Here is a 20042-nt window from a genome sequence, read left to right as displayed (position 1 = left end):
CCAATGCCCTCCCTGTTTAGTCACAACACAACCAATGCCCTCCCTGTTTAGTCACACAACCAATGTCCTCCCTGTTCAGTCACAACACAACCAATGCCCTCCCTGTTTAGTCACAACACAACCAATGCCCTCCCTGTTTAGTCACATAACCAATGTCCTCCCTGTTCAGTCACAACCAATGTCCTTCCTGTTCAGTCACACAACCAATGTCCTCCCTGTTTAGTCACAACACAACCAATGCCCTCCCTGTTTAGTCACACAACCAATGTCCTCCCTGTTCAGTCACAACACAACCAATGTCCTTCCTGTTCAGTCACACAACCAATGTCCTCCCTGTTCAGTCACATCACAACCAATGTCCTCCCTGTTCAGTCACAACACAACCAATGTCCTTCCTGTTCAGTCACAACACAACCAATGTCCTCCCTGTTCAGTCACAACACAACCAATGTCCTCCCTGTTCAGTGACAACACAACCAATGTCCTCCCTGTTCTGTTCAGTGACAACACAACCAATGTCCTTCCTGTTCAGTAACAACACAACCAATGTCCTTCCTGTTCAGTCACAACACAACCAATGTCCTTCCTGTTCAGTCACAACACAACCAATGTCCTTCCTGTTCAGTCACAACACAACCAATGTCCTTCCTGTTCAGTCACAACACAACCAATGTCCTTCCTGTTCAGTCACACAACCAATGCCCTCCCTGTTGTCACAACACAACCAATGTCCTCCCTGTTCAGTTACACAACCAATGTCCTTCCTGTTCAGTCACAACACAACCAATGCCCTCCCTGTTCAGTCACAACACAACCAATGTCCTCCCTGTTCTGTTCAGTCACAACACAACCAATGCCCTCCCTGTTCAGTCACAACACAACCAATGCCCTCCCTGTTCAGTCACAACACAACCAATGCCCTCCCTGTTTAGTCACACAACCAATGTCCTCCCTGTTCAGTCACAACACAACCAATGCCCTCCCTGTTTAGTCACAACACAACCAATGCCCTCCCTGTTTAGTCACACAACCAATGTCCTCCCTGTTCAGTCACAACACAACCAATGCCCTCCCTGTTTAGTCACAACACAACCAATGCCCTCCCTGTTTAGTCACATAACCAATGTCCTCCCTGTTCAGTCACAACACAACCAATGTCCTTCCTGTTCAGTCACACAACCAATGTCCTCCCTGTTTAGTCACAACACAACCAATGCCCTCCCTGTTTAGTCACACAACCAATGTCCTCCCTGTTCAGTCACAACACAACCAATGTCCTTCCTGTTCAGTCACAACACAACCAATGTCCTCCCTGTTCAGTCACAACACAACCAATGTCCTCCCTGTTCAGTCACAACACAACCAATGTCCTCCCTGTTCAGTCACAACACAACCAATGTCCTCCCTGTTCAGTCACAACACAACCAATGTCCTCCCTGTTCAGTCACAACACAACCAATGTCCTTCCTGTTCAGTCACAACACAACCAATGTCCTCCCTGTTCAGTCACAACACAACCAATGTCCTCCCTGTTCTGTTCAGTCACAACACAACCAATGTCCTCCCTGTTCAGTCACAACACAACCAATGCCCTCCCTGTTCTGTTCAGTCACAACACAACCAATGTCCTTCCTGTTCAGTCAAAACACAGCCAATGTCCTTCCTGTTCAGTCACACAACCAATGTCCTCCCTGTTCAGTCACAACACAACCAATGTCCTCCCTGTTCAGTCACACAACCAATGTCCTCCCTGTTCAGTCACAACACAACCAATGTCCTCCCTGTTCAGTCACAACACAACCAATGTCCTCCCTGTTCAGTCACAACAGAACCAATGTCCTCCCTGTTCAGTCACAACACAACCAATGTCCTTCCTGTTCAGTCACAACACAACGAATGTCCTCCCTGTTCAGTCACAACACAACCAATGTCCTCCCTGTTCTGTTCAGTCACAACACAACCAATGTCCTCCCTGTTCAGTCACAACACAACCAATGCCCTCCCTGTTCTGTTCAGTCACAACACAACCAATGTCCTTCCTGTTCAGTCAAAACACAGCCAATGTCCTTCCTGTTCAGTCACACAACCAATGTCCTCCCTGTTCAGTCACATCACAACCAATGTCCTCCCTGTTCAGTCGCAACACAATGCCCTCCCTGTTCAGTCACAACACAACCAATGTCCTTCCTGTTCAGTCACACAACCAATGTCCTTCCTGTTCAGTCACAACACAACCAATGTCCTTCCTGTTCAGTCACAACACAACCAATGTCCTCCCTGTTCAGTCACACAACCAATGTCCTCCCTGTTCTGTTCAGTCACAACACAACCAATGTCCTCCCTGTTCTGTTCAGTCACACAACCAATGTCCTTCCTGTTCAGTCACAACACAACCAATGTCCCCCCTGTTCAGTGACACAACCAATGCCCTCCCTGTTCTGTTCAGTCACACAACCAATGTCCTTCCTGTTCTGTTCAGTCACAACACAACCAATGTCCTTCCTGTTCAGTCACACAACCAATGTCCTTCCTGTTCAGTCACACAACCAATGTCCTCCCTGTTCAGTCACATCACAACCAATGTCCTTCCTGTTCAGTCACAACACAACCAATGTCCTCCCTGTTCTGTTCAGTCACAACACAACCAATGTCCTTCCTGTTCAGTCACACAACCAATGTCCTTCCTGTTCAGTCACAACACAACCAATGTCCTCCCTGTTCAGTCACAACACAACCAATGTCCTTCCTGTTCAGTCACAACACAACCAATGTCCTTCCTGTTCAGTCACAACACAACCAATGTCCTCCCTGTTCAGTGACAACACAACCAATGTCCTTCCTGTTCAGTCACAACACAACCAATGTCCTCCCTGTTCAGTCACAACACAACCAATGTCCTCCCTGTTCTGTTCAGTCACAACACAACCAATGTCCTCCCTGTTCTGTTCAGTCACACAACCAATGTCCTTCCTGTTCAGTCACACAACCAATGCCTTCCCTGTTTAGTCACAACACAACCAATGCCCTCCCTGTTTAGTCACACAACCAATGTCCTCCCTGTTCAGTCACAACACAACCAATGTCCTCCCTGTTCAGTCACACAACCAATGCCTTCCCTGTTTAGTCACAACACAACCAATGCCCTCCCTGTTTAGTCACACAACCAATGTCCTCCCTGTTCAGTCACAACACAACCAATGCCCTCCCTGTTCTGTTCAGTCACAACACAACCAATGTCCTTCCTGTTCAGTCACAACACAACCGATGTCCTCCCTGTTCTGTTCAGTCACAACACAACCAATGTCCTCCCTGTTCAGTCACAACACAATGCCCTCCCTGTTCAGTCACAACACAACCAATGTCCTTCCTGTTCAGTCAAAACACAGCCAATGTCCTTCCTGTTCAGTCACACAACCAATGTCCTTCCTGTTCAGTCACAACACAACCAATGTCCTTCCTGTTCAGTCACAACACAACCAATGTCCTCCCTGTTCAGTCACACAACCAATGTCCTCCCTGTTCTGTTCAGTCACAACACAACCAATGTCCTCCCTGTTCTGTTCAGTCACACAACCAATGTCCTTCCTGTTCAGTCACAACACAACCAATGTCCCCCCTGTTCAGTGACACAACCAATGCCCTCCCTGTTCTGTTCAGTCACACAACCAATGTCCTTCCTGTTCTGTTCAGTCACAACACAACCAATGTCCTTCCTGTTCAGTCACACAACCAATGTCCTTCCTGTTCAGTCACACAACCAATGTCCTCCCTGTTCAGTCACATCACAACCAATGTCCTTCCTGTTCAGTCACAACACAACCAATGTCCTCCCTGTTCTGTTCAGTCACAACACAACCAATGTCCTTCCTGTTCAGTCACACAACCAATGTCCTTCCTGTTCAGTCACAACACAACCAATGTCCTCCCTGTTCAGTCACAACACAACCAATGTCCTTCCTGTTCAGTCACAACACAACCAGTGTCCTCCCTGTTCTGTTCAGTCACAACACAACCAATGTCCTTCCTGTTCAGTCACAACACAACCAATGTCCTTCCTGTTCAGTCACAACACAACCAATGTCCTCCCTGTTCTGTTCAGTCACAACACAACCAATGTCCTTCCTGTTCAGTCACAACACAACCAATGTCCTCCCTGTTCAGTCACAACACAACCAATGTCCTTCCTGTTCAGTCACAACACAACCAATGTCCTCCCTGTTCAGTAACAACACAACCAATGTCCTTCCTGTTCAGTCACAACACAACCAATGCCCTCCCTGTTTAGTCACACAACCAATGTCCTCCCTGTTCAGTCACAACACAACCAATGTCCTTCCTGTTCAGTCACACAACCAATGTCCTTCCTGTTCAGTCACACAACCAATGCCTTCCCTGTTGAGTCACAACACAACCAATGCCCTCCCTGTTTAGTCACACAACCAATGTCCTCCCTGTTCAGTCACAACACAACCAATGTCCTCCCTGTTCAGTCACATCACAACCAATGCCCTCCCTGTTCTGTTCAGTCACAACACAACCAATGTCCTTCCTGTTCAGTCACAACACAACCAATGTCCTCCCTGTTCTGTCACAACACAACCAATGTCCTCCCTGTTCTGTCACATTACAACCAATGTCCTTCCTGTTCTGTCACATTACAACCAATGCCCTCCCTGTTCAGTCACAACACAACCAATGTCCTCCCTGTTCTGTTCAGTCACAACACAACCAATGTCCTTCCTGTTCAGTCACAACACAACCAATGTCCTTCCTGTTCAGTCAAAACACAACCAATGTCCTCCCTGTTCTGTTCAGTCACAACACAACCAATGTCCTCCCTGTTCAGTCAGAACACAACCAATGTCCTCCCTGTTCTGTTCAGTCACAACACAACCAATGTCCTCCCTGTTCAGTCAGAACACAACCAATGTCCTCCCTGTTCTGTTCAGTCACAACACAACCAATGTCCTCCCTGTTCAGTCAGAACACAACCAATGCCCTCCCTGTTCTGTTCAGTCACAACACAACCAATGTCATCCCTGTTCTGTTCAGTCACAACACAACCAATGTCCTTCCTGTTCAGTCACACAACCAATGTCCTCCCTGTTCAGTCATGACACAACCAATGTCCTCCCTGTTCAGTCACAACACAACCAATGTCCTCCCTGTTCTGTTCAGTCACAACAAAACCAATGTCCTCCCTGTTCAGTCACAACACAACCAATGCCCTCCCTGTTCAGTCACAACACAACCAATGTCCTTCCTGTTCAGTCACAATACAACCAATGCCCTCCCTGTTGTCACAACACAACCAATGTCCTTCCTGTTCAGTCACACAACCAATGTCCTCCCTGTTCTGTTCAGTCACAACAAAACCAATGTCATCCCTGTTCTGTTCAGTCACAACACAACCAATGTCCTTCCTGTTCAGTCACACAACCAATGTCCTCCCTGTTCAGTCACAACACAACCAATGTCCTCCCTGTTCTGTTCAGTCACAACACAACCAATGTCCTCCCTGTTCAGTCACACAACCAATGTCCTCCCTGTTCTGTTCAGTCACAACACAACCAATGTCCTCCCTGTTCAGTCACACAACCAATGTCCTCCCTGTTCTGTTCAGTCACAACACAACCAATGCCCTCCCTGTTCTGTCACATTACAACCAATGCCCTCCCTGTTCAGTCACAACACAACCAATGTCCTTCCTGTTCAGTCACAACACAACCAATGTCCTTCCTGTTCAGTCACAACACAACCAATGTCCTCCCTGTTCAGTCACAACACAACCAATGTCCTCCCTGTTCAGTCACAACACAACCAATGTCCTTCCTGTTCAGTCACAACACAACCAATGTCCTTCCTGTTCAGTCACAACACAACCAATGTCCTCCCTGTTCAGTCACAACACAACCAATGCCCTTCACAGTTTCAGTATCAGTAGCTCAAGGAGGCGTCACTGTGTTCGGACAAATCCGTATACGCCACACCACATCTACTAGGCAGACGCCCAGAAGCAGCGTAACCCAACACACTTGTCAGGCCTTGAGTGCATGCTTGTATATTTGTGTACCTTTTTATTTAATTTTGCCAGAGGACAACATTCTTGTTGCCAGGGGTTCTTTATCAGTGTACCAAGTGCGTACTGCACATGGGACCTCAGTTTATCGTCTCATCCGAAAGACTAAACGCACAGTTTGATTTTCCAGTCAAACTTGGGAGAAAGGGCTAGAGCGGGTTTCGAACCCTCACCCTCATGGACTCTCTGTATTGGCAGCTGAGTGTCTTGACCATTTTGCTACCTCCCTCCACAGACAAGACCAACACCCCTGCAGACTCACAGTACGACTGAAAGTCCTCTTGCATATATGGATTTGTCCATTTGCGGTAACGCCTCCTTAAGAAAGTGAAAGTGAAAGTGAAAGTGAAACTGTCCTCCCTGTTCGGCCCACCACACAAGCAACGCCCTCCACAGACAGACAAGACCAACACCCCTGCAGACTCACGGTACGACTGAAGTCCTCCTGAACCCCGTTCTCAGAGTGGAGGAGAAGTCCCAGACCTCCAGGCAGGGGGCTGGTGGGGTTGGACATCATCCGCTGCCGCTGGTGGGACATGATGATCAGCTGGCAGTAGTGCAGCTGCCTGGTCCGCGCATAGTCCCACGCTGTGGCGTTGAACTGGTCCGGGCGGTTGATGTCCGCTGAAACACACACCTCTTTAGTTGGTATCATTCTTTTTTTTTTTTTTGTCACAACAGATTTCTCTGTGTGAAATCTGGGCTGCTCTCGCCAGGGGAGAGCGTGTCCCTACACTGAGAGCGCCACCCATTTTTTTGTTATTTTTTTTCTACCTGCAATTTTATTTGTTTTCCTTTCGAAGTGGATTTTTCTACAGAATTTTGCCAGGGACGACCCTTTTGTTGCTGTGGGTTCTTTTACGTGCGCTAAGTGCATTCTGCACATGGGACCTTGATTTATTTATTGTCTCATCTGAATGACTAGCGTCCAGACCACCACTCAAGGTCTATTGGAGGGGGAGAAAATGCTGGTGACTGCCTGTGTGATTCGAACCAGTGTGCTTAGATTCTCTCACTTCCTAGGCAGACGTGTTATGTCCAGGCCATCATTTCACTTTGTTGCTTATGGTCAGTGGTGCAGGTCAGTATATGTACAGACCTGTGATCTGTGCAGCTGTTCAGAAGAGGCAGGCCAGAAAGTCACGGGCAAACAAGCTGCCTGACAATGGTATGCCTGTCTTTGTCTGCCCCAACTGTCAGCGAACATTTCGTGCGCAGATTGGACTATTCAGCCATCTGCGCATTCACAGATAGATTCATGAGCATCCTCCCCCCTACCCCACCACCACCCTCCCCCCATCCCCCAGCTGGATGACAACGATGGTCATCATCGATCTCGATGGACACACACCATATGTACAGACCTGTGATCTGTCAGGTCAGTATATGTACAGACCTGTGATCTGTCAGGTCAGTATATGTGCAGACCTGTGATCTGTCAGGTCAGTATATGTGCAGACCTGTGATCTGTCAGGTCAGTATATGTACAGACCTGTGATCTGTCAGGTCAGTATATGTACAGACCTGTGATCTGTCAGGTCAGTATATGTACAGACCTGTGATCTGTCAGGTCAGTATATGTGCAGACCTGTGATCTGTCAGGTCAGTATATGTGCAGACCTGTGATCTGTCAGGTCAGTATATGTACAGACCTGTGATCTGTCAGGTCAGTATATGTGCAGACCTGCTAGAACCTGACCCCCCTTCATGGGTTATGGCACACAGAAGATCAAAGGCTCACATTAAAGTTTATGTAATGCATGTCAGCACACGCAGAAGATAAAAATGTGCATGTTAAAGATCCTGTAATCCATGTCAATGGTTGGTGGGTTATGGAAACAACACGCCCAGCACGCACAACCCGAAACTGATCCTGTAATCCATGTCAATGTTTGGTGGGTTATGGATACAACATGCCCAGCATGCACAATCCTGAAATTGACCCCGTAATCCATGTCAATGTTTGGTGGGTTATGGAAACAATATGCCCAGCATGCACATCCCCCCGAAAACGGAGTATAGCTGCCTTCATTATGGGGTAAATAAACAAATGGTCATACACATAAAAAGATACATGTCTATGTGTGTGTGTGTGTATGACTGAAACCTGTCTGAATGACACAGGAAATGAATGATGAGCATCCAAACACAGCTGTCAGCCAGTTCTACTCAGGTAGGCAGCCTGTTGTGCAAATGACTCTTGTGTTTGTAAAGCGCTTTGAGGTTGGTTCTGACTAAAGGAAAGGCGCTATACAATGTATCCACACCATCACCATCATCATCATCATCATCATCAGGGAGCAGAGCAGGGGAAAAGGAAACAAGGCACAAAGTAAAAAAAAAAAAAAAAGAAAAAAAAGTGGGCAGACAAAATCACTGAGTGGACAGACAGGGGCTTGGCCGAAACTCTATCCCATCACCATGGAAACTGGAGAACGTTGGTGACGCGTTCAATGGTACAACACTCCCATCACCATGGAAACAGGAGGACGTTGGTGACGTGTTGAGCGGTACAACACTCCCATCACCATGGAAACTGGAGGACGTTGGTGACGCGTTGAGCGGTACAGCACTCCCATCACCATGGAAACAGGAGAACGTTGGTGACGCGTTCAATGGTACAACACTCCCATCACCATGGAAACAGGAGGACGTTGGTGACGTGTTGAGCGGTACAACACTCCCATCACCATGGAAACTGGAGGACGTTGGTGACGCGTTGAGCGGTACAGCACTCCCATCACCATGGAAACTGGAGAACGCTGGTGACCTGTTCAGTGGTACAGCACTCCCATCACCATGGAAACAGGAGAATGTTGGTGACGCGTTCAGCGGTACAGCACTCCAATCACCATGGAAACATGAGAACGTTGGTGACGCGTTCAGCGGTACAGCATTCCCATCACCATGGAAACTGAAGAACGTTGGTGACGCGTTCAGCGGTACAACACTCCCGTGACCAAACCAGGTTTCAGTACCAGTCATGGTGCTCACAGTCCAGCCGATCAACAAAAAAACTTACATGCAATTTAATTTTTTTTCTTTTTAAGAATTAACCCTTTCAGTCCTTTAAGGTCTTCTGCCTGTACAACCCTCCCAGCCTGGCATGTTCTGGCCTGGCTGCATCAACGGGAAGGGGTGCTTCACTCCAGGCACAAATTTATAGCAACTGCTCAACCAACAGCTACCAAACTTATCATAATAACTGAAATATAATTGTGACACATAACTGTGACACACGTTGCTGAAGTCTCAAGACAAGGGATGCAAAAGTGTACTTGGAATCTTATATCAAAAACAGAAATAGTAAAATGTCAGCTTCTGTCAATGTTGAAGGGTGTGGGCCACCTTCTTGATACAAATGTCTGCCACTTTGTCCTTCACTTTCCCAAGACTTATCGGATGAATTATAAATCAAATTTTTGTCATTATCTGGGTTGAATATGCTGCAAGAGTCCTTAATAAATTCATCTAGCACTGACTGTGCACTGAGCCTTTGACATTTTATCACATCAATGTGGAAAACTGGATAAAAAAAACACACCAATCGTTCGATTTTTGGAGCGAAACTTCTCGTACCAGTGAGGAAGGAAGAAAAGTTTGAGTTACTTCCCTTACCTTGCAGTTTAATGCACAACTGGGAGGTGACAAACCAGTTTAACTCTCTCCATACGAACGGCGAAAGAGACGACGTTAACAGCGTTTCACCCCAGTTACCATCATCAAAATATTGCAAGTGGGAGGCTCTTATACTGAAGAGGTGAATGTTGACAAAGAATACCACAATTCTGACGACGGAAGCTAAAGGTTTGGTCATTCAGACACCCACTGGACATCCGAGGGGTCTGTGTAGAGGAGAAGAGGGGACTGGCCATACTGAGTGAGTTAAGTAAACGGATTTCTTCCCCCATCTGCCAGGTGGGCTCTGGCAGAGAATGGCAATCAGCGGTGCCCACCTCTCAGGTGGGTGTAGGGTTGAATGAGTTAAAGAAAGAAATCAGACAATGTAAGACAATTCTATACTGGTACACAGAGACATAGACATACCTCCCTAAACCCCCCTCCACACAACACCAAACCCACTGAAATCAAACAACAGCCACCACTGACCTCCCTGTTCCAACAGGTAGTTGACGACGTCACCATGGCCGCCTATAGTGGCCAGGTGTAGGGCCGTCCTTGACTCAAAGTCACAGTCATCCACGGTGGCAGGGCCGCCGATCTCCAGAATCAGGCGTGTGGCTGGCAGGGACCCTGTGAACACGAACAAACAGACACCGTTGTTGTTGATTCTGATCTGCACTTAAAATAAAAAAATACTTCGTGATAAAAGGAAATTTTCTTCCTAAAATTACGTTTAAATAACACACTTACCGTGACCCACTAGTGCAGACTTCGGCAGGGGTCTGATTCCTGTCCTGTGCAAACTACTACCTGCCTATGCCGAGAAAACGAAAGTAGCTACGGCCAATAACCTCCCGAAGTAGGTTACCTCCCTTGTGCAGCTGATAAATTGTATAAACTAAACAAAACAAATTAAATAGTAGAATAGAATAGAATATGTCTTTATTACCAAGTGCACCGGGGTCACAAGAAATATTGGGGGTATAGTACATAAAAAGGTACAAACATAAACTGAAAATCATACACAAACAGAGATACAGTAGAATTTTGGACACATACATGTGCATATCAATATAAATACTTGTGCATGCACACTCACACACACATGCACACTCATACACATGTTTGAAAATATGCCGCACATTACACATTACAAATCGACAGGTCTAATGACTAGATCTTCGGTAATGGTTGTTGATTACACAATTCTCTTTAAACATACTGGATTTGTTTGAGAGACAGAGCACTAACAGCTTTGGGGAAAAAGCTATTGGCAAGGTGATTGGTTTTAGTCCTAATACTTCCATACTGATGACCCGAGGGGAGCATCTTGAAAATCCCCAAAGCTGGATGTGATTCATCCTGGCTGATTGATTTTGCTTTTTTGAGTAGCTGCTTATAATATCATGTTGTCTAGAAAAGGTAGATCAACTCAGTAATCTTGGTGGCAGTTTTTACAATTCTGTTTAGGGCTGTCATTTTTGTCTTGGAAATGTTCATGTACTAAACAGTAATAGCAAAGGTTAGGGTTAATTGCCAGTCTCCAAGACACAGCTTTTTTTTTAAATTCTCAGATCTGACCCCTGCATTTTATTGGCTGTATGTGGCCTATCTGTGTCTGAAAACTAAACTCTCAATATATGATAACATATAGCACTGATGATCACAATAAATGCACATGATCACACTGAACAGCAACACTTGTGTAAGTCAGTTTTACCACTGTTTGATTCAACATGGTTCATGTTCACCATTGTATCAAATTTAAACCAACTAGTATATGACACCAACTTTGAAGTGAACATGATTGCTAGTCACCCAAAAAATGATCTAAAAAAAAAATGAGCTGGGACAAATCCATTACATAACACCCTACATCACATGTGCCAGGCAGATGCCTGACCAGTACCATAACCCAACGTGCTAGTCAGGTCATGAGTGCATGAATATAATTATACTTGTGTAAAGTAAATGAAAAGTTGTATGCTTTTTAAAAAAAAATTTGATTGTGTAATTCATATTCAAAATAAAACGGTGGTCGACCCAAGAAAGTCCAGGAAAGAACAGAAAAAAAAAGGTTGCTAGTCACCCGTAGAACATGAAAAAAGAGTAGTATCTACATTGGGGATAAATTTGTAGTTGTGAAAATATGTAAAGCAAGATGGTGGGTGGGACTGAAAGCAGGGTGAGCAGTCAGTTCTGATTGAACATGTTCATGAACTGGGACTTGACAACACTGTACAGTCTTCTTCTTCTGCGTTCGTGGGCTGCAACTCCCACGTTCACTTGTATGCACACGAGTGGGCTTTTACGTGTATGACCGTTTTGACCCTGCCATATAGGCAGCCATACTCCGCTTTCGGGGGTGTGCATGCTGGGAATGTTCTTGTTTCCATAACCCACCGAACGCTGACATGGATTATAGGATCTTTAACGTGCGTATTTGATCTTCTGCTTGCATATACACATGAAGGGGGTTCAGGCACTAGCAGGTCTGTACGTATGTTGACCTGGGAGATTGTAAAAATCTCCACCCTTTACCCACCAGGCGCCGTCACTATGATTCGAACCCGGACCCTCAGACTGAAAGTCCAACGCTTTAACCACTCGGCTATTGCGCCCGTCAGTGTACAGTCAACTGAAGGCTTCAGAACTGTAAAAAATGTGTTAAAAAAAAAAGAAAAAATCTGACAGCAGAACACAACAGAAAAGATGAAGTAACAAAGCCAAGTCAGCAATTAATCAAAATCATGGTACAGAACAAAACAGGGCAAACCAATAATAATAATAATAACAATAATAATGGACATTTGTTGAGTGCTTTCCTCCCTTAAAGAGAGCTCAAAGCGCTTTACAATAAACATTAAACACACACACACTCACACACACACACAACGAAAGAGAGAGAGTTTGCATGGCTTATAAATGAAAAGGTATGGAAGGTCTATGGATAGGCGTTTTCAAAAAGATGTGTTTTCAGACCAGTTTTGAAAGACTGAAATGAAGGAGAGTGGCAAAGATCGCGAAGTAAACTGTTCCGGACAGATGGAGCTGAATAAGAAAAGGAAGAACTGTATTTGTATTTCTTTTTATCACGACAGATTTCTCTGTGTGAAATTCGGGCTGCTCTCCCCAGGGAGAGCACATCGCTACACTACAGCGTCACCCATTTTTTTGTATTTTTTCCTGCGTGCGGTTTTATTTGCTTTTCCTATCGAAGTGGATTTTTCTACAGAATTTTGCCAGGAGCAATCCTTTTGTTGCCGTGGGTTCTTTTACGTGTGCTAAGTGCATGCTGCACACGGGACCTCGGTTTATCGTCTCATCCAGTGCGCTCAGATTCTCTAGTTTCCTAGGCGGACGCGTTACCTCTAGGCCATCACTCCACACTGAAGGATCGGGTTTTAACATGGGGAGCAAGTAACAGCCGTGAATCCAATCCCAAACCAACTGGGAAAAAAAGAAAAGAAACAAAAAACAAACAAACAAACAAAAAACCCCACAAAAAACCCATGTCATACAGACAAACAAATTTAAACACGAACGTACTGTTGCAACTACAGAGTATGCACCCTCATACAAGCATCATTTCTCATGTACGCCATGCAAGTGTCATATCTTCTATTACTGACCATGAAACCCGAGATAAGAACCAGTGCAAGAAAAAAGGACAACATTTCATAATTCATAAAATCAAGTCACCCTCCTTATTCACATGGCAACACAGAAACAAAGAAAACTGTGCACACATAGAAATAGAAATTCTACTGTGGTGGAACAAAAAAATGACAGTACCATGCTGTCAATGATGCAAGTTGTGGACAAAAAAAAAACCCAAACCAAACCAAAACAAAACAACAACAAAAATGAGGGGAAAAAAAGACCAGAACAACCACAAAAAGACAGTAACAACAACAACAACAACAACACAAAAAGACAGTATAATGTCAGTAAAGCAAGCAGTGAACAAGAAAAACTTTTTGAACAACAGCAACAACACCACAAAAAGACAGTATCAACAACAACAACACAAAAAGACAGTATAATGTCAGTAAAGCAAGCAGTGAACATGAAAAAAGATTATCAACAACAACAACAACAACACAAAAAGACAGTATAATGTCAGTAAAGCAAGCAGTGAACATGAAAAAAGATTATCAACAACAACAACACAAAAAGACAGTATAATGTCAGTAAAGCAAGCAGTGAACATGAAAAAAGATTATCAACATCAACAACAACACAAAAAGACAGTATAATGTCAGTAAAGCAAGCAGTGAACATGAAAAAAGATTATCAACATCAACAACACAAAAAGACAGTATAATGTTCGTAAAGCAAGCAGTGAACAATAACAAAATTATCAACAACACAAAAAGACAGTATAATGTCAGTAAAGCAAGCAGTGAACATGAAAAAAGATTATCAACAACAACAACAACACAAAAAGACAGTATAATGTCAGTAAAGCAAGCAGTGAACAACAACAAAATTATCAACAACAACAACAACAACACAAAAAGACAGTATAATGTTAGTAAATCAAGCATGAACAACAACAAAATTATCAACAACAACAACAACAACAACAACACAAAAAGACAGTATAATGTCAGTAAAGCAAGCAGTGAACAACAACAAAATTATCAACAACAACGACAACAACAACAACACAAAAAGACAGTATAATGTCAGTAAAGCAAGCAGTGAACAACAACAAAATTATCAACAACAACAACAACAACACAAAAAGACAGTATAATGTTAGTAAATCAAGCAGTGAACAAGAAAAAGATTAACAACAACAACAACAACAACACAAAAAGACAGTATAATGTCAGTAAAGCAAGCAGTGAACAACAACAAAATTATCAACAACAACAACAACAACAACAACACAAAAAGACAGTATAATGTCAGTAAAGCAAGCAGTGAACAACAAAAAAATTATCAACAACAACACAAAAAGACAGTATAATGTCAGTAAAGCAAGCAGTGAACAACAACAAAATTATCAACAACAACAACAACAACACAAAAAGACAGTATAATGTTAGTAAAGCAAGCAGTGAACAACAACAAAATTATCAACAACAACAACAACAACAACAACACAAAAAGACAGTATAATGTCAGTAAAGCAAGCAGTGAACAACAACAAAATTATCAACAACAACAACAACAACACAAAAAGACAGTATAATGTTAGTAAAGCAAGCAGTGAACAAGAAAAAGATTAACAACAACAACACAAAAAGACAGTATAATGTCAACAAAGCAAGCAGTGAACAAGAAAAAGAACACTACTAACAAGATATGCAGTATGATGTTGTCAATAAAGCAAGAAGTTGTGAACAGAAAAAAGAAGAAGAAGAAAAAACAACAAAGACCATCACGAACATCACAAAAAGACAGTATCATGTCGCAAACGAGACACAAGTTGTGAGTAACGCACAGAAAAGCACCAACAAACTTCTCTCTCAGTCAACTGGATTACCAATTTCTGCAGCCACCATGAGCACTGTTTTGCCATCTTCGTCTTTGTAGCAGGCACTCTGTGGAGTCAGCAGTGTCTGCACAATAGATTTATCAAAAAAAAAAAGTATATTACAAGCATGCGTGCACACGCATATGCATACATGAGCTAGCGTGCACGGTCCAAGTCATACTTCACAAACAAAATGCTCAAAACATTATCAAAAGCATGCTCAATCTCCTTGAAAACGCTGATAATCAATGCAGAGGCTAAAGCCAACAATCTAAAAACACTGAATGAGAAAGCAACTGATTAAGAAAGCAAAGCTAAGCGTGCCCACTGGTGTGGGGGAAGTACCCTTACTATGTCCAAGTGAAACCACTGGGTTCTACAGACAGATCAGCACCTGGGATACAAATTGTTAATACAGGCAAGTGGACCACTCCTGCTGTAATACATTCTGACCTCACTTGCATCCATCTGGATCCCAAAGCAATAGGTGCAAACATCACTTAATCATCGGCTACAATTACTTTCTTTCTCTCTTTTCTTTTTTTAGCAGCTCTCAGAAGGTCCATGGACTGTGATTCTGCTCCTGTGTGGAAATGAAGTTAACTCTCTCCATACGAACGGCGAAAGAGACGACGTTAACAGCGTTTCACCCCAATTACCACCATCAAAATATTGCAAGCGGAAGGCTCTTGTACTGAAGAAGTGAATGTTGACAAAGAATACCACAATTCTGACGACGGAAGCTAAAGGTTGGGTCATTCAGACACCCACTGGACATCCGAGGGGTCTGTGTAGAGGAGAAGAGAGGACTGGCCGTACTGAGTGAGTTAACTGTTATTCAAAATGCAAAGAAAAAGGCAAACATTTGGTTCATAATAAAAACACAAAAACAAACAAAAAAAGACATCTGGTGACCCTGTTCAGTCTTAATGCAACCATTTCCCTGACACCACATTTACCTGCAAGCATTCCAAAGGCTCGGTTCGCCGGACGGCCCAGTGCATCCACGTGCGACCGTTGACATCACGCTCGATGCCGTCATGCTCCGCCACACTGTAGTCAGACCGACACAGCAGCTCAAAGTGCTGAATGTTGTCCATGCGACATGCCCACATGCACGGTGACAAACCGTCCTTGTCCCGTGTGGTGGGATCCACGTTGTTCTCAAGCAGGAGCTGTGGGGAAGAGACAAAAACGTCAGCATGCCAGATACACAGTTAACTCTCTCCATACGAACGGCGAAAGAGACGACGTTAACAGCGTTTTATCCCAATTACCATCATCAAAATATAGCAAGCGGAATGCTCTTATACTGAAGAGGTGAATGTTGACAAAGAATACCACAGTTCTGATGACGGAAGCTAAAGGCTGGGTCATTCAGACACCCACTGGACATCCGAGGGGTCTGTGTAGAGGAGAAGAGAGGACAGGCCGTACTGAGTGAGTTAACTCACTCAGGACGTAAGGCCCCAGATCCAGGCCCTACTGTTCACAGCCGTTTCAGACAATGGGCCCTGATCGGAACTTTAGATAGTTTAGAATTTTTGGAGTAGCACCTAATTTCCATAATGACGTTATGATCTAAGAATATCTGAACTGACCTTTCCACTCTCCACTGTGACCATTAAATGCAGTGTGTGCTGCTGTGCTCTCGAGCAGGAGAGTTATTTTCGTGGTGACTGGTTCACGTGAACAGTGCATGGCAACGATGGCGTCTGACCCAGTTTCATCTCAGTCACAAGGTAGACAACAGAATTAAATGAAGGCTATATAACGTTCTGAATTTAATCTGTTTCAAACTCTTTGTGCTTTCCTGGATTCGTTTACAAGTCAAAATTGAGTGCAAATTTTGAATAAAAAATATTGATACTGTCATCATCTCACTGTATGATAGCATAAGATGGGAGGAAGCTGTATATCTTTTGTCCCCAACTAACTCGTTATATTACTGATCAGTTTGGAAGTTTTCAGTTCATACATTCTAACATTTGTTTTTAGACAATTTTATTTCTTACCCAGACAGTCATTCGGATGAGATGATGAACCAAGGTCCCGTATGCAGCACGTACTTAGCGCACGTAAAAGAACCCATGGCAGCAAAAGGGTTGTTCCTGGCAAAATTCTGTAGAAAAGTCCACTTCGATAGGAAAAACAAATAAAACTGCACGCAGGAAAAAAACCAAAAAAATGGGTGGCGCTGTAGTATAGCGATGCGCTCTCCCTGGGGAGAGCAGCCCGAATTTCACACAGAGAAATCTGTTGTGATAGAAAGAAATACAAATACAAATACAATAAATGAGTCAACTGTGGGGAAAGTCAGGGGAGCTGACTGGCAGTACTAAGTGAGTTAAAACTAGGTTAAAGGTCCCACGGCCTTTTAATGTTTTCAGGGCAAAGAATTCATTTCCACCGTGTCTAACGCCCGACATAGGAAGACGTTGCCCAATCCTCTCCTTCCACCATTTTAACCTTCCATCCCCCCAAAAGCGGAGTATGGCTGCCTACATGGCGGGGTAAAAACGGTCATACATGTAAAAGCCCACTCGTGTACATACGAGTGAACGGGGGAGTTGCAGCCCACGAACGCAGAAGAAGAAGAAGAAGAAGAAGAAGGAGAACCTTCCATAACCAGAGTTGAGTACCCTTTCACATCTGGGAGGATTTGTATTTGTATTTGTATTGCATTTCTTTTTATCACAACATATTTCTCTGTGTGAAATTCGGGCTGCTCTCCCCAGGGAGAGCGCGTCGCTATACTACAGCGCCACCCATTTTTTTGTATTTTTTCCTGCGTGCAGTTTTATTTTGTTTTTCCTATCGAAGTGGATTTTTCTACAGAATTTTGCCAGGAACAACCTTTTTGTTGCTGTGGGTTCTTTTACGTGCGCTAAGTGCATGCTGCACATGGGACCTCGGTTTATCGTCTCATCCGAATGACTAGCGTCCAGACCACCACTCAAGGTCTAGAGGAGGGGGAGAAAATATCGGCGGCTGAGCCGTGATTCGAACCAGCGCGCTCAGATTCTCTCTCGCTTCCTAGGCGGACGCGTTACCTCTAGGCCATCACTCCACTGAGTGAGAAGATCAGAGTAAAGTGCCTTTTCCAAAGGACACGGCACCATGCTGAAACAGGGCCTCGAACCCTGATCACTGGTGAACACTGGATCAGATGTCCAATGTCTGATTATGCCACAGTGCCTCTCACTTAAAAGCAACAGAAGACGTAAACAGGAACCATGATTTCAACCAGGATGTGTGTGTGTGTGTGTGTGTGTGTGTGTGTGTGTGTGTGTGTGTGTGTGTGTGTGTGTGTGCGCATGCACGTTTGCGTTTACGTTTGAGTGTGCGTGTGTATGTGTGTGTGTATGTGCGTGTGTGTGTGTGTGTGTGTGTGTGTGTGTGTGTGCATGTGTGTGTGAATGCCTGCATGTGTGAGAAAAGAATTTTTCACTCTTTGTGCTGTATGGAGACAACACTGGTTATACTTTTAAACACTTAATCATATTCAGCTACCGGCCAAAGTACAGACAGGTCTACACACACACAAGCACACACACACACACACACACACACACACACAGAGTCAGGGTAGAAGTGCATGGAGCTAACACTGCATGCAAGGAAAGGAGCAGAGAGACAGTATGGTGCCATCAGCATGGGAAGGGATGGTTGTTTACTGTGGTCCCAGATTTATTTCCAAGGTTGCTGCAAATCTTGTGCTGGCCAGACTCCACAGCTAACTATGAGAATTTCAGTTTCAGTTTCAGTTTCTCAAGGAGGCAGCAAAGCGTTCAGACAAATCCATATACCCTACACCACATCTGCTAAGCAGATGCCTGACCACAAGCAAAACCCAACACGCTTAGTCAGACCTTGATTACATGTATATATATATTTGTGTACCTATCTGAATGGATTTCTTCTACAGAATTTTGCCAGAGGGCAACACTCTCGTTGCCATGGGTTCTTTTTCAGTGTGGCAAGTGTGTGCTACACACTGGACCTCAGTTTATAGTCTCATCCGAAAAACTATGAAATTCTGATCGATTTTCCAGTCAAACTCGAGAGAAAGGGCGAGAGCAGGATTCGAACCCACACCCTCACGGACACTGTATTGGCAGACGAACGTCTTACCCATTCTGCCTTCTTCTTCTTCTTCTTCTGCATTCACTCGTATGCACACGAGTGGGCTTTTACGTGTATGACCGTTTTTACCCCGCCATGTAGGCAGCCATACTCCGTTTTCGGGGGTGGGCATGCTAGGTATGTTCTTGTTTCCATAACCCACCAAACGCTGACATGGATTACAGGATCTTTAACGTGCGTATCTGATCTTCTGCTTGCATATACACACGAAGGGGGTTCAGGCACTAGCAGGTCTGCACATATGTTGACCTGGGAGATAGTAAAAATCTCCACCCTTTACCCACCAGGCGCCGTCACCGTGATTCGAACCCGGGACCCTCAGATTGAAAGTCCAACGCTTTAACCACTCGGCTATTGCGCCCGTCACCCATTCTGCCAACTATGAGAGAAAAGTGGATCAGCACGTCTCACCTGCAGACACTCCGTGCCCGGTGTGGTCACCGCCCAGTGTATGGCGGCCCTCCCGTAGGAATCCCTGATGCCAGCGTCAGCCCCGTGATCCAGCAACAAGCTGACGGCCACTTCGTTGCCCTCATGGCATGCACAGTGCAGGGCCGTCGACCCGTCTGTTAGAAGGAGAGATAAGCAAACACACCCTACAACACTGGAAGAAAAAAAAACAAAAAAAAAAAAGAAAAAAGTTTTTGTCGGGCAAGGTTTTTTTGGTTTTTTTTCCTGAGCTGAAACTTCCTTTTGAATAAAAAT

The 20042-nt window shown here is 44.4% G+C and overlaps 1 protein-coding gene across 3 annotated transcripts in view; it reads right to left on the bottom strand.

Annotated features, from left to right (window-relative positions):
- Positions 1–20042, bottom strand: part of LOC143302367 (uncharacterized) — a 59684-nt gene that overhangs the window by 30973 nt on the left and 8669 nt on the right. For all 3 annotated transcript variants that reach the window (XM_076617019.1, XM_076617017.1, XM_076617018.1), the window contains exons 5-9: positions 19749–19903; positions 16151–16366; positions 15201–15276; positions 10190–10333; positions 6507–6703 (exon numbers count right to left, since the gene is read on the bottom strand). In XM_076617019.1, coding sequence (XP_076473134.1) covers positions 6507–6703; positions 10190–10333; positions 15201–15276; positions 16151–16366; positions 19749–19903 — 788 coding nt within the window. The remainder of the gene's footprint in view (positions 1–6506; positions 6704–10189; positions 10334–15200; positions 15277–16150; positions 16367–19748; positions 19904–20042) is intronic.

This window comes from Babylonia areolata, chromosome 29 (genome assembly GCF_041734735.1).
Source record: "Babylonia areolata isolate BAREFJ2019XMU chromosome 29, ASM4173473v1, whole genome shotgun sequence".
In the NCBI taxonomy this organism is placed as follows: Eukaryota; Metazoa; Mollusca; class Gastropoda; order Neogastropoda; family Buccinidae; genus Babylonia; species Babylonia areolata.
This window is presented reverse-complemented; position numbering and strand designations above follow the sequence as displayed.